Source organism: Gobius niger (assembly GCF_951799975.1).
Source record: "Gobius niger genome assembly, chromosome: 1".
NCBI classification, from domain to species: Eukaryota; Metazoa; Chordata; class Actinopteri; order Gobiiformes; family Gobiidae; genus Gobius; species Gobius niger.
The window spans coordinates 39,446,101-39,460,980 of NC_136852.1; the positions used below are offsets into that span (position 1 = coordinate 39,446,101).

Consider the following 14,880-nt stretch of genomic DNA (forward strand, 5'->3'; position numbering starts at 1 on the left):
AACTAATCTTTTTAAAAGTAAAAGTTCATTTGTCTGATTTCAAAGTGGGTTTATGCTCGTTCCATTGGCATCAGCATTTGTATCTTTATCTTAGATTAGTCCAAAGAGAAAATTCAACATAAAGAACTTTTATTCAAGCACTTTTAAGTCATTTATCTCATTTAAGATGGTATTTTTTCCAGTGTAGTGCTTTACTTTGGCCTAAAATTGGCGACTTCGGCCCTCGGTCTTTTTACAATGAAAACAATTGGCCTCCGTTAAGAGAACTTGCCTAACCCTGCTCTACAGGAGCATTTGTGCTTTGACCTGATACAATGCATCTTTCCTCTTTCTTCCATAAAAAACATAATACCAAAACACCACATGCAGTAAATGTACAGAACAAATACATGCAAGGGTCGCCACAAGATGGCAGCAATAGTGCCTCATGCTGATGTTGGATTTTTCTTTACAGACAATTGATTAGGTGATCGCGAAATAAACTAAATGCATCTTTACAGTTGGATTTACCTTCAGAGATATTAGCAAAGATTTAGTCAAATTCCTACATTTACAAAAGTAATTGTGTTCACAGATATGAAATGAGTTTGCTGAAAAGAAATCATAATTTAGACTTAACACAGGTATAGTTCTTACCAGACATGTATTGTTTCCAACAAAAGAGCTTCACGGACAAACACATGTCACATACAAAATGGCCCCCCTAGTGTCAGCTTTCATACCTCCCCTGGGAAAGGACCTCCCACCGGTAAGTACCATTCCTCCATGGGTAAAGTCCAAACAGTTCAGCTGGGAAGCTTTTCACATTGTACATAAAATAGGCGGGTGTTTAGTCTCAAAATGATAAGTGTTCAACCCAATTAACCTCTTAACTCCCACCTGAACCGAGAGCATTTTCTCCAGTTCAGCTTTACCCAAATCCTGTAGGCCAGTGTAACACCTCATTTGAAAGCTAAGACCTACAAAACTAAATTGATCTTTTTCCTCACATCATCAGATTTTTTTTCATCCCTTTTTTTGTTGGGCAGTCATGTCATTTTTGTCAAAATCTCGTGACTTTTTTGTCAATTTTTTCAATTTTTTTTGTCCATTTTTTTGTCACTTTTTCGTCAAATTATTAGCATTTTTTGTCAAATTATTTGCTTTTTTTTTGTCAAATTCTTATCACTTTTTCGTCCATTTTTTCTCAATTTTTCGTCTAATTTTTCTCACTGTTTTGTCAATTTTTTGTCAATTTTTGTCATTTTTTTGTACATTTTTTGTCACTTTTTCGTCAAATTATTTGCATTTTTTGTCAAATTCTTATCACTTTTTCGTCAATCTTTTCCTCCATTTTTCGTCAAATTGTTCTCACTTTTTTATAATTTTTTTGTCAATTTTTGTCATTTTTTTGTACATTTTTTGTCACTTTTTCATCCATTTTTTCCTCACTTTTTTCACATTTTCATCCTTGTTTTCGTCTCAGTTTTGTTGCTATTTTCACACCTTTTTTCCCTTTTGGACTGGGGTAAAGCTGGAGAAAATGTGCTCGGTTCAGGTGGGAGTTAAGAGCTTAACAAAGACAAAATACAACCAAAATCAAAGACAAAGGAAACACAAAGCAAAGTTTAAACCAGTTTCCCCCTGCCACATGGTTCAGCCTGAGCTTTTAAAATGGCCGACAAAGACCACGCCCCTTCCTTTTTTCTCACCAGGTGATACAGGTAAATTTGTATACGGAATAAACAAGTTTTAAACGGACAATGTGACGTAAGTATTAACTTGTACACGAATCTGAGGGTTATTGTTCGCTGATGGATACTGCAAATGAAACAAACGAAGCAAAATGACCAAAACAAATAATGGGACAAATCCACGAGAAAGTTGTTGACTGTATGTTTTATTCACTTCACCTTATTCTGTGTCTTGTAATTTAGGACAAGCTTAAATGTGCATATTGTGATGAACCTGAAGTCGGACGCAGCAGCGGCGTCTGGCAGCCATTACTGCAAACAGAAGGTGAACAGGTAAACAGAAAAGTGCGTGTAACTATGGGTTTGGACTACAGCCAGGAAACATGTCTACACTTTATTCATCAAAAGGCTCATTATATTATATATCAAAATAAATAAACTGGTAAATAATAAATAATGCTGTAAATGAAGTGAGGCTCTTAGTTTTTTTGCGGGTGGCTCCTCACAGAAGTGGGCCATGAACACCTCCCTCGTGTCCACGGTCTGGTCGCGTTGTTGGGCCCTGTCCCAACACCCACACTGCGCCCTACACCCCTCTGAGAAGTGTGGACTTGTTTAAAGTTCACAAGTGTGCAAAAAATGAAACCAGGCATTAAAGTAGTTTTTAAGGTGTCTAAACTCCAATGCTTTTCAATGGGGGCCTAGTGGCGATATGGAGGTACTACAGCAATGCCGGAGCAATGGCGGCCCCCAGTGTCGTGGTCATAAAGCAGAGCAGCCAGCGGCCATTGGTGACGGCACTTCGGACCCGAAGTAAAACTTTTTGAGTGACAGCGCAGGATTTTAGAGGCAGTTGTGGTAAACAGGTCTGGGCTCATTCTACACATTAGGACATGGCTGGAACAAGTACTAAATACTTCATTTGAACATTTTTAAACTCTGTATAGTCCCTTTAAAAACATTATATTAAGCTGTTATCTGCCAGTTTAGGATTAGAGTTAGGGTTAGTAATTATGCATATCCAAATATCATAATAATAATAATAATAATAAATTTTATTTGTATTGCACTTTACATATGAAGAACACATCTCAAAGTGCTACAGTTGACAAAGACAAACAAAACAGAAACAAATAGAACATATCAATAGTAAAAGCACAAGGAATATTATCAGTTAAAAACACAAGATAACACATTAAGAATAAGCCGCACAAAATAAGTGGGTCTTAAGTTTACTTTTAAAAACCTCAATAGACTGTGGTGCCCTCAGATGGTTGGGGAGGGCATTCCACAGTCGAGGAGCAGCTGCCTGGAACGACCTATCTCCCATAGTGCGGAGCTTTGTCTATCCAAATCTCAAAGCGTATTGACAAGACAGCTTACAGTCTATATGCCAGTGTGAGACCTCATTTGAAAGCCAAGATCTTCTAGTTCCATAAAACTAAGTGTAAGATCTGTGTGAGTGATACACAACTTACATCGCGTTGTTTGGTGCTGTTTCTAACATTAATCATAAACCTAACCCCTGACCCTAAACCAAACCCTAACTCCCTAACCCAATAAGTTTCCAAGAGACTCATTTAGCAGCTGCCCATGAACGTTGTTTCTAACTCGCTTGTTATTCTAATGATATCAATCAATCAAACTTTATTTATACAGCGCTTTTTATACCGAAAGGTATCACAAAGTGCTTTACAGATTACAACATTTAAAACAATACACCTGGCACAACCTCCCATATACAGTGCCTCTCGAAAGTATTCATACAACTTGAACTTTTGCACATTTTGTCATGTTTACAACCCTTAACATAAAGATTTTATTTTTATTTTTTTACTGAACGTTCACACACAAGTAACAGACAACTGTGAAGTGAAAGCAAAATTATACATGATTCTGTTATTTATTTTTTTAAATAGAAAAGTGAAAAGTGGGACTTCCATAAGTATTCATACAGCATGAATGAATACTTTGTGGGACCCCCTTTTGCTGCAATAACAGCAGAGAGTCTTTTGGGGTTTGACTCTACAAGATTTGCACATGTAGAGACTGACATTTTAGCCCATTCCTCTTTACAAAACAACTCATGCTCAGAGCGTTTGTGAACAGCAGTTTTCAGATCTTTCCACAGATTTTCAATAGGATTTAGGTCAGGACTTTGACTGGGCCATTCTAACACATTAATATGTTTTTATTGAACCATTCCATTGTAGATTTACCTTTGTGTTTAGGGTCATTGTCCTGCTGAAGGTGAATCTCCGCCCCAGCCTCAGTTCTCTTGCTGACTCCAGCAGGTTTTCCTCCAAAATGTCTCTGTATTTGGCTCCATTCATCTTCCCAACTATTCTTACAGTCTCCCCAGTCCCCGCTGTGGAAAAGCAGCCCCACAGCATGATGCTCCCCCCCGTATATTTGACACTGGGGATGGTGCACTCAGGACGATGAGCAGTGTCAGGTTTGCTCCATACATAACGTTTTGCATTTGGGCCAATAAGTTCAATTTTTGTCTCATCTGACCAAAGCACCTTCTTCCACATGGAGCTGTGTCCTCCATATGACTTCTAGCAAACTTCAAACGGGATTTCTTATGGCCTCCTTTCAATAATGTCTTTCTTCTTCCACTCGTCCATGAAGGCCAGATTTGTACATGGGACAACTATAAAGTTGTATCTACACAGATTCCCCCAGCTCAGCGGCAGGACTTCACAGCTCCTCCAGAGTTATCTTGGGGCACTTGGTTGTATTTCTGACCAGTGCTCTCTTTGTTTGATCTAATATTTTAGGTGAACGACCGTGTCTTGGTAAATTCATAGTGATGCTATACTCTTTCCATTTCTGAATGATGGATTGAACAGTTGCCCCGGGAGATATTTAAATCTTGGGAAATCTTTGTATAACTAAATGCTGCTTTAAACTTCTCCACAGCTTTATCCCTGACCTCTCTGGTGCTCCTTGACCTTCATGATGTTGTTTAGTGACCAATACACTCCGACCACAGCTCTGAGGGCCTAAAAAAACAGCTGAAATTATACTGAGAGTAGATTACACACAGGTGGCCTCTATTTAACCGTTAGGCCAAGGTGTGAACATTCTGGAGTCATTAGGAATGTTATAAAGGCAATTTAATGCATTCAGAAAATGCTGTATGAATACTTATGCAAGCCCCACTTTTCACTTTTCTATTTTTTGAAAAATAACGGAATCATGTATCATTTTGCTTTCACTTCACAGTTGTCTGTTACTTGTGTGTGAACGTTCAGTAAAAAAGTCAAAATAAAATCTTCATGTTTAGGGCTGTAAACATGACAAAATGTGCAAAAGTCCAAGGTGTATGAATACTTTCGAGAAGCACTGTATATATTTTATATATTAGGATTAAATAAATAGATTAGTCAGTTAAAGGCTAAGCTAAAAAGGTGGGTCTTGAGCTGCTCTTAAAAACATTTTCGTTCTCTGCAGCCCTGAGCTCCTCCTCAGGTGGTTCCAGAGGCGAGGGCCGTAATATTGGAAAGACGCCTCACCATGAGTCTTTTTGTTGACTTTAGGAATAACTAGGAGACCCCTGCCGGAGGAGCGAAGGGGCCGTGAAGGTTCGTAAGGTAAAAGCAGTTCTGAAAGGTAAGAAGGACCAAGACCATTAAGACATTTAAAAACCATTAAAAGAACCGGTGTAATGTGGTCCCGCCCCTTGGTCTCCGCCAGGACACGAGCTGCTGAATTTTGTAAAAGTTGTAGACCTGAGATCCTCTTTTTGGGAAGACCAGAAAGCAGAGCATTACAGTAGTCAATACGACTGGTGATAAAAGCCTGCATGAGCGTCTCCGTGTTGGCCCGAGAGAGAATGGGGCGACTCTGGCAATGTTCTTTAGATGGTAAAAACCTATCTTTGTGATATTCTTAATGTGTGGAATAAACGCCAGCTCAGAGTCAAAGATCACACCCAGGTTCTTCACCTGTGAGGAAGGATTCATAGAGTGACTGTAGTTTGGGTAAAAGTTTCTCTCTCAGGGCCGATGATTAACGTTTCAGTTTTGTCCTGGTTAAGCTGGAGAAAGTTTTCTGCCATCCAGAATTTGATCTAAAATGCAGTTAAAAAGTGCATCTATTGGCCTGGTGTCATCAGGAGACATGGAGATGTATAACTGTGTATCATCAGCATAACTGTGAGAGTGACTCCGTGTCTCCTGATGACATCACCAAGAGGGAGCATATACAGATTAAAAAGCACTGGGCCTAAAATTGAACCCTGGGGCACACCACATGTAATTTTATGGACCTTAGAGAAGCAGGTATCCACACTTACCACCAGAACGTCCTGTCTGTGAGGTAGGAAGTAAACCATTTGTGTACAGCACCGGAGAGGCCGATGTGCTTTAAACGAGTTAAAAGAATAGTGTGGTCGACTGTATCAAAGGCAGCGCTCAGATCCAAAAGAACCAACACTGTGACCTTCTGTGAGTCATAATTTAATCTAAAGTCATTTAAAATCTTTAAGAGGGCGGGCTCGGTGCTGTGGTTTATCCTAAAGCCGGACTGGAATTTCTCAAGGACATTTTGTGCAGTAATAAAATCATTAAGTTGGATAAAGACAAGTCTTTGTAAGATTTTGCTTAAAAATGGTAAGTTGGATACTGGTCTCAAATTGTTAAAATCTTTACAGTCCAAATTGCTCTTCTTCAACAGGAGCATCACCACCGCCCCTTTAAACGCAGCCGGGAAGACCCCCGTCTGAAGAGAGCAGTTCATGATGTTTAGAAGCTCGTCTCTAAAAGATCCATAAGATGTTTTAAAAAACGGGGTTGGGACCGGGTCTAAAAGACATGTGGTGGGCCTCACTGAGGAGAAAACTTTATCAAGAGTCTCAGCATTAACCAGGACAAAATTGTCCAGTGTTTCCTCTGGAACAAATAGACATCAGATGTATTTAGAACCGTGTTACTTTGGGTAGATAAAATATTACATCTGATAGTGTCTATGTTATTTACTAAACTCTGTAGTGTTTATTTGTGGAACTGTGTGAACATTTTAAAATAGGAATAAATCAATACAATACAATCAATGTAATACAATAGCTTTATTACCTTTCATTTGCAGCAAACCAAATGTGCGGAAGTGAAATAAATGAATTCAATAAAGTTTATAAGTTTATTGAATTCATCTAGTGTCAACATTTTTAACAATCTTGACACTAGAATTATCCTTTTTTAACATTTCAAGTGCACCACATACAGGACTGGCCATCATAACTTTACATTTTCTGCCGGGGAGGACTCCAAAGCCCCCTCATGAAGTCATACTGACTTTATGAGTCATGAAGTAATATTGACTTCATGACTGTTTCCATAATATCACACCCTCCTGACGAACTAAGACTGGAGCAGCATTAGGGTCATAGAGTTTATTCCTGTTTGGTTTTGAGGCGTGAGGACAGGGCTGTCCACAGGACTGTGAGTGTCTTCATGAACATGAACAGACTCAGTGCAGCTAACGTGAGCAGAAACACCACCACGTCAATGCAGTAATACTGAATCTTGGACAGTTTGTAGGACTCTGTTATCAGATGTTTGGCTCCTCTGTGTCTCATGACGAACTCTATCCAGAACATGGCTTTGTCCATGGGCTTCATGGGCTGGTCTCTGTGCAGCTCTGACAGACGCTTCATATTCTCTCTATGTTTGGGCTGGTACAGCAGCTCCTTCAGTGCCTGGAGAAACACCTCTCTGTTCACTGTGGAGATGTCCAGCACTTTGGCCACTCCACGCACCTCCATCCGAAAGAAGTTATCCTGTTGGTCAAACATCAGCGGCAAACCCAACAGAGGAACGCCGTGGTAAATGGCTTCCTGAAGCCCGTTGGTTCCTCCGTGAGCTACAAAAAGCTTGGTTTGTGGATGTCCCAGAAGGTCGGCCTGGGGGAGCCAGTCCACCAGCAGAGTGTTGTTGCCTAAAGTGGAGGGCTGTTTCCCCGAGTGTTTCCAGATGACTTTCTGAGGGACTTGTGCAAAAGCAGCAGCGATCTCCTCAGTGATGTCTTCAGGCAGTTGGGCCACCAGTGTCCCTAAAGTCATGACGATAACCCCATGCTCCCCTGAACTCTGCACAAACTGCTCCAGCTCTTTGGACAGAGGTCTGGAGGGTTTGCACTGGAAGCCGGAAATGTAAACCACGTTTGGCATCGTGGGCCGCGGGAATTCAAACGTGAAGTCGTTTCTCATCAGCCAAATGTCGGCCGCCTGGAACAGCTCCATGTAGTGCACGTCAGGACCAAAGTATTTGTGAACCAACGGTTTGAAAACTGGATCCGTCGAATACCAGATCTGAAACCGTGAGTAGGAATAAATCAACACGTTCTTGACTCGCTGCATGAAGGTCATTTTATCTGTGAGTTCGCTCGGGAATTCAGTGGGGAACGGGATGTAGGACAGAGGAGACGGAGCAATCACAAAATGTCCCTCTCCTTGGACTGTCCACCTCGCGGTCAACACCAGAGGGAGCTCTAACCTGTGAGCGAGAAGAACGCCAGCTACGACAAAAGGATCCGTCAAAACCAGGTCATAGTTAGAGTCCTTCAAATCTTGCATTAAAGTCTCATTCTCAAACATTTGTTCGACCATTTCAGCCATTAACTTATTCATCTCATAATATGCTACAAAATTTCCGTATTCCATAGCAATCTGTGTCCAAACTGAGGTTTCTTGGAGCCGCTGTTGCATCATGTGAGCGGTGAACAAACCTATGTCTTCCTCGCTGAATCCGGATGAAGAGTTGATGGTGATGAATTTATAGAACGGAGACTCGGCCTTGATGTACCAGGCGTCAGAGGGCCTCAGCACAGTGACCTCATGACCCCGAGAGTGCAGCTCCTCGAGGAGAACCCGCATGTTCACCCAGCTGGACCCATCCAAAGGAACCACCAGCACCTTCCCCCCGAACACAGGGGCGCAGTAGAGCAGAGCCACCAGCAGCAGATGCATCCTGAACCTGAGAGAGAGAAACTGGTCAGAAACAACAGAGAGGAGGGACAGATTTTAAACACATTGTTATAATAAATATAACTTACGATGCTTTATGTAATTTACACAGCATGATGCCAAAAGCTTTTCATCTGTGTACCCTGCATAACAAATTCAAGCCCTGGCCAAAACATTTCAATAGTCTGGTCTTCTTTCAGTCACAGTCAGTGCGGTTACATGATGAAGGGAAAGTCGAATCTCTCGCCTATTCATACTAGAACAGGATTGCGCAAACACGCGTAAACCTTGGAAATCTGACCTGTAATTCTAAATTGTTTTGACTTGTGCCGCTGTCTTGGCCAGGACTCCCTTGTAAAAGAGATTAGTAATCTCAATGGGTCTTTCCTGGTTAAATAAAGGTTTTATAAAAATGTAAAAAAAAATCTCCAGATCCACAAAGCACATGTGGACTGGTTGGGCGAACCCTCAAGCACCCGATGGAGGGTATTGAGCTGGTCCAATGTGATGGACTGAGTCTCTTCTTCCTCATTGGAAGACGTGACAATGGGATTGAGTGTTCTCCCCGTCTGACATCAATGTCCTGAACATGTTATTTCAAAGTCATTTCATGTTTGCATTTGATACGGAACGCGTTATTCTCGGGACGTAAAAATACATGGAAAAATACGTCAGTCTTGCTGTTAAAACATCAAAGTGAAAAAGATGTCTTGAAATCAGCTCACCAAAGCGATTTCACTGTCCCGCAATCCCCGAGGCGTCCTGACCCTCATTTTGACAACCCCGGTCTTTGGTCTCGTGACTTTGTTAAATCCATTCATCGCAGCCACATTGTCAAGTTAATGTTGGGCTGATGAAGAGTTTGCCTGGAGCTCCCTCCTCAGGCAGCAGTGGGAATAACACAGTGTGTCACAGCTTCATGGTGATGCAATGAACAGCTTTGCTTTTATGAAGTAACTGTACTCAAAATATTTTTAAATGAACAACCTTGATGACTGACAATTTTCTACTCTTTCCAAATGACAGAGCAGCTGTAATCGTCATTCTTTATTCAGACTCTAGGTCCATAGTTTAAAAGGACATATACATAGACAAGACCAGTGTTGTTTTTGGCCCTTATAGTTTTAGTCTTAGTCTTTTGGACGAAAATGCATTTAGGTTTAGTCATATTTAGTCATTTCAAAATAGTCACGTTTTAGTCAGACGAAAATTAAAAAGGTTTTTGTCAAGTCTTCGTCTGTTTCATTATAAGAAGTTATAATTAATTTTGATAAGTCTTGGAAATTGGGATAAATAATAGCTTCTATTGGCTTTCTATAGCTTTTGACAAACAGATGACACCACGATAGGCACTGGCAGAAGTACTTTTCCCAAAAGCGCCCGCTCCCCTCGTCCTCTGATCGTCGCTTAGAGATTTTTTTATTTTTTTTTAACCAACAGCGCTGTCTGCACATACGTAGCCGACCTCAACGTGCTTTCTGCGTTCATACGCCACAGTATTGAAAACTGTCCTGAGAAACAACAAAGTCCCTGTGACCTGGATGTCAGACGCTCTGAGGAGGATGTACGCGAGCAGTGACCGCACGCCCCGGGGAGAGAGAGAGAGAGAAAGAGGCGCCGCTGCCCGGGCGCATCATGAGCATCACGGCGCTGCTCCGGGTCACGTTTACCGCGTGTTCTCTCACTCCGCGCACAAACTCTGTTTGTGAACGATCTGACCAAAAACGTTCTCCCATTTTTGTCTCGTCTCGTCTCATTGACGTAAACGTCTCGTCATGTTCTCGTCCCCAAAGAGCTCATTTTAGCTCGTCATCGTTACGTTATCGTCATTAAAAAAAGGGACGTCAACGAAAAGATCGTCTTCGTTGATGAAAACAACACTGGACAAGGGGCAAGGCAAGGCAACTTTATTTATACCGCGCATTTCGTACACAAGGCAACTCAATGCGACAAGACTCACATAAACAATACATACAGATTATAAAAGAAAGCTATACCAATGTTTCCATAAAGGAGACTGGCACCACGCAGCACAAGACCACCAGAGAGTTCAGAGTCGTTAAGGCCACAAATGAATTTCAAATACAAAGTTGTCATTAGTGCCTGAGAGCTGTTGACACGAGCTTGGCAGAGCAGCAGACTGGCACTGCTGGACCTGGGCTTTTTAATAGTATCCTAAAAGCATCATTATATGCGACTTTGAGCTTCTGTGGCGTGGCTTTTTTAAAATATTTACCCCACAGTGGAGCTGTGCACAGAGGTGTGCAGAAACTTCTGAACAGATTAATGTTCACACTGTCAGAGCACATGTGAAATTTCCTGACCAGAATGTTTGCTTGGGCATAAATTATCCAACACTGGCGATTAATATCATCATCGTCACTAAGGCGGTTTGTAATAAAGTGACCCAAGTATTTGTCCTGTTGCACACAGCAAGACTTTGCCAAGACAAGTAGAAAAGTGGGAAACAGAAGTCCTTATGTCCTTTAGACCGACAAATCAGCACAGAGCTCTTTTTCACGTTGTATATGATGTCATGTTTGAGTCCATAATCCGAGTTGCTGAAATCCAGCACTACTGGAAGAAACAATGGCCAGATCATCGGCGTACATGAAATGATTGGCCAGTGGATCACCGACCACACGTCCTGTTTTACAGTAGTTTATTTGATGGGACAGTTCATCCATGTACAGGTTAAATAGAGCCGGGGACAGACGCCCACCCTAGTGCACTCCATTGCTGACCCCAAAGGAGGCGGAGATGGTATTCCCCCATTTGACCTGCATCTTTTGATTAGAGTACCAGTAGACCAGGATTCTTGTAGTGCTGTCAGGTACACCCCTCTGCTTAAGTTTGACAAAAAGCGTACGGTGGTACAGTGGTAATGGCACAGTTACTCAAAACGACTGTTCTAAATACATGTATTACATCACTCCCCAGCACTGTGGTCAAGTGGTCAGTGGAGACAAACAAACAACTGAGCCGGGACTAAATAAGCAGGGCTGTCAACTTTTCACCCAACTTGGAGTGAAACATCAGTTGGTCAGACATGCAAACACACATATATAGTGAAAAAGGTGACAGTTCACGGGGCCGCGGCGGAACACGCGTTTTGCAGGCATTTTTTAACACGTAGATTCTATGATTAATGAACTAAAACAATCCACTTTTTTTAGTGCATATGATGGACAACTATTAATTCAACACTAAACTTTCATTTTGTTTTAGAACTGTAGTTCTACTAATGGTAGTTTCCTCACAGAGTGGGCAAGAGAGAGTAAAGGATTTGTACATATTTGGAATTCCAAATCAGGTTCTGTACATCAGAAGATACTGTCTTCTATTTGAATTATATTTAAAAAGGACAAAATATTGCTACATTTTCGATTTTTAAATATAGATTTCAAACTTTTATTGACTATTTATAGAAATATAACATACACTGCAGAATATGCCACCTATACCATACTAAATAAAATGGTATCTTTTTTTCTGTCTTCAGTGGGCGACTAAAAGCTTACAAATGGTTTGGCAATATTGAATAGTTGCAAGTCTCTTTGGACACATTCAGTTTTAGTAAACTTGCCAACGTTAACATCTCTGATCAGCAGAAACCACGTCAGAACCGCTCATATCTGTGAGCACCCAATGACCACACGGTCCACCTGGAGAGGTCAGCCCTCTCCTCACTGACCACACGGTCCACCTGGAGAGGTCAGCCCTCTCCTCAATGACCACACGGTCCACCTGGAGAGGTCAGCCCTCTCCTCAATGACCACACGGTCCACCTGGAGAGGTCAGCCCTCTCCTCAATGACCACACGGTCCACCTGGAGAGGTCAGCCCTCTCCTCACTGACCACACGGTCCACCTGGAGAGGTCAGCCCTCTCCTCACTGACCACACGGTCCACCTGGAGAGGTCAGCCCTTTCCTCACTGACCACACGGTCCACCTGGAGAGGTCAGCCCTCTCCTCACTGACCACACGGTCCACCTGGAGAGGTCAGCCCTCTCCTCAATGACCACACGGTCCACCTGGAGAGGTCAGCCCTCTCCTCAATGACCACACGGTCCACCTGGAGAGGTCAGCCCTCTCCTCAATGACCACACGGTCCACCTGGAGAGGTCAGCCCTCGCCTCACTGACCACACGGTCCACCTGGAGAGGTCAGCCCTCGCCTCACTGACCACACGGTCCACCTGGAGAGGTCAGCCCTCTCCTCAATGACCACACGGTCCACCGGGAGAGGTCAGCCCTCTCCTCAATGACCACACGGTCCACCTGGAGAGGTCAGCCCTCTCCTCACTGACCACACGGTCCACCTGGAGAGGTCAGCCCTCTCCTCACTGACCACACGGTCCACCTGGAGAGGTCAGCCCTCTCCTCACTGACCACACGGTCCACCTGGAGAGGTCAGCCCTCTCCTCAATGACCACACGGTCCACCGGGAGAGGTCAGCCCTCTCCTCAATGACCACACGGTCCACCTGGAGAGGTCAGCCCTCTCCTCAATGACCACACGGTCCACCTGGAGAGGTCAGCCCTCTCCTCAATGACCACACGGTCCACCTGGAGAGGTCAGCCCTCTCCTCAATGACCACACGGTCCACCTGGAGAGGTCAGCCCTCTCCTCACTGACCACACGGTCCACCTGGAGAGGTCAGCCCTCTCCTCAATGACCACACGGTCCACCTGGAGAGGTCAGCCCTCTCCTCAATGACCGCAACCGCGCATCAAACGAGCGCAGAGCGCGCACAGAACCACGGGCACCTGTCCGGTCAATTTAGCCTCACAGTAAATGTAGCTATCCGTTGGCTTTATAGGTTAGCTCTGAAGTTTCACGCGGTTATTATCAAATATAAAGCTACAGGCATCACAAAACTTGCAGTAGTTTGGTGCTCAGTCCCGTGCACAGTTGCGCGCTGTGTCGTAACTTTGTTGTGCAAACTGAAGCATTAGCGCGCTGCCGTTAGCTACGAAGTAAAATCAGTTAAAGTTCACTTGTCGTAATATAAAGCGGTATAACTTTCACCTCAGCGTCAGCGCGATGTCTCATGTGGTTCATCGCCCTCAGTGGCAGGGTTTAACCGCGGACCTGGCAACCCTGCTCAGTGGTGCGTCTGTTGGAGCGGGGTTCGCAAGTAGACGAGCCTACAGTCAGCCGGTGGATGCGGGCGGCTGTTGCGCTGCCCAGGTGACGTGAGCGAGCGCACGGGGGGCAGCGGGCTCACTCAGCCTGGAGCTGGAGGCTCACGGCTGCAGCCCCGTGGAAATGGTATATTTGGCGTAACAGCGCCAGTGAACATTTTACAAGCCTCAGCCAGTGCATAGATTATGTACACGTTTTTTTGCAAACTATGCTTGCAGACTCCCTCCTCACCAGCCGACAGCTCGAACTGGACACTTTACATGCACAGAACACTAGACTGTGTTTTCACTCACTCTGCATCGTTTCTCCTCGCTTTTATGCTAAAATAGCTTTCTTTTTGTTACCGCTTGTTTTGTTGACTGTCGACGCGGAGAGAGCAATGGTGAGAACGGCTGCAGAGGCAGCAGCACATGCGAGGGGAAGAGGACCTCCGGACCAACCAATAGCATAAGAGGACCACTCTCACACACACACAGTATATATATATATACACACTATATACTGTGAAATCTGTGTTTAAAGGAACTCATACTTACAGGGGTCTGGCCGTGGAGAGAGGACTGAAGCGGGTCTGAACACAGATTGAAGCAGGTCTGAACACAGACTGAAGCGGGTCTGAACACAGATTGAAGCAGGTCTGAACACTAGCAGGTCTGAACACTAGCAGGTCTGAACACTAGCAGGTCTGAAACGGCGCTTCCATATCTTTATATGGAAGCGTGTTTATGTATGTTTATGGCAGGAGCCTCTGACCCCTGTGTACAGTGAGATTCTGATAAGAAACATGAGGAAGTGGAGCACAGGTCCCGGCTGAGGGTTATGCAAGTTATGACGTGAAAATGTGCGACAGTCCTGAAATCTATAGACTTTTGTCCTAGATCCCAAATCTAGCCCAAACTGTCCCAAAAATGCTCCTAGTCCCAGATTAGCAGTACCTGCCTGATTAAAAACCAACACAGGAAGGTCACCTCGGACCTCACCATCTGGAGCAAGGACAATGGACTCAACACATCAAAAACCAGGGAGGCGATAGTGGACTTTAGGAGGAGGAAACGCAGCGTCCTGTGGTAACGGAGGGTGTGGGGATTGA

General features: G+C 43.6%; 1 protein-coding gene across 1 annotated transcript; it reads right to left on the reverse strand.

Annotated features, from left to right (window-relative positions):
* Positions 1-7,071: 7,071 nt before the first annotated feature.
* Positions 7,072-8,646, reverse strand: LOC306973823 (UDP-glucuronosyltransferase 2A2-like; the record flags this gene model as incomplete). Its single annotated transcript, XM_079570855.1, has 1 exon — positions 7,072-8,646. The coding sequence occupies one exon, from the start codon at positions 8,644-8,646 to the stop codon at positions 7,072-7,074; it is 1,575 nt and encodes a 524-aa protein (XP_079426981.1).
* Between the last annotated feature and the right edge of the window lie 6,234 nt (positions 8,647-14,880).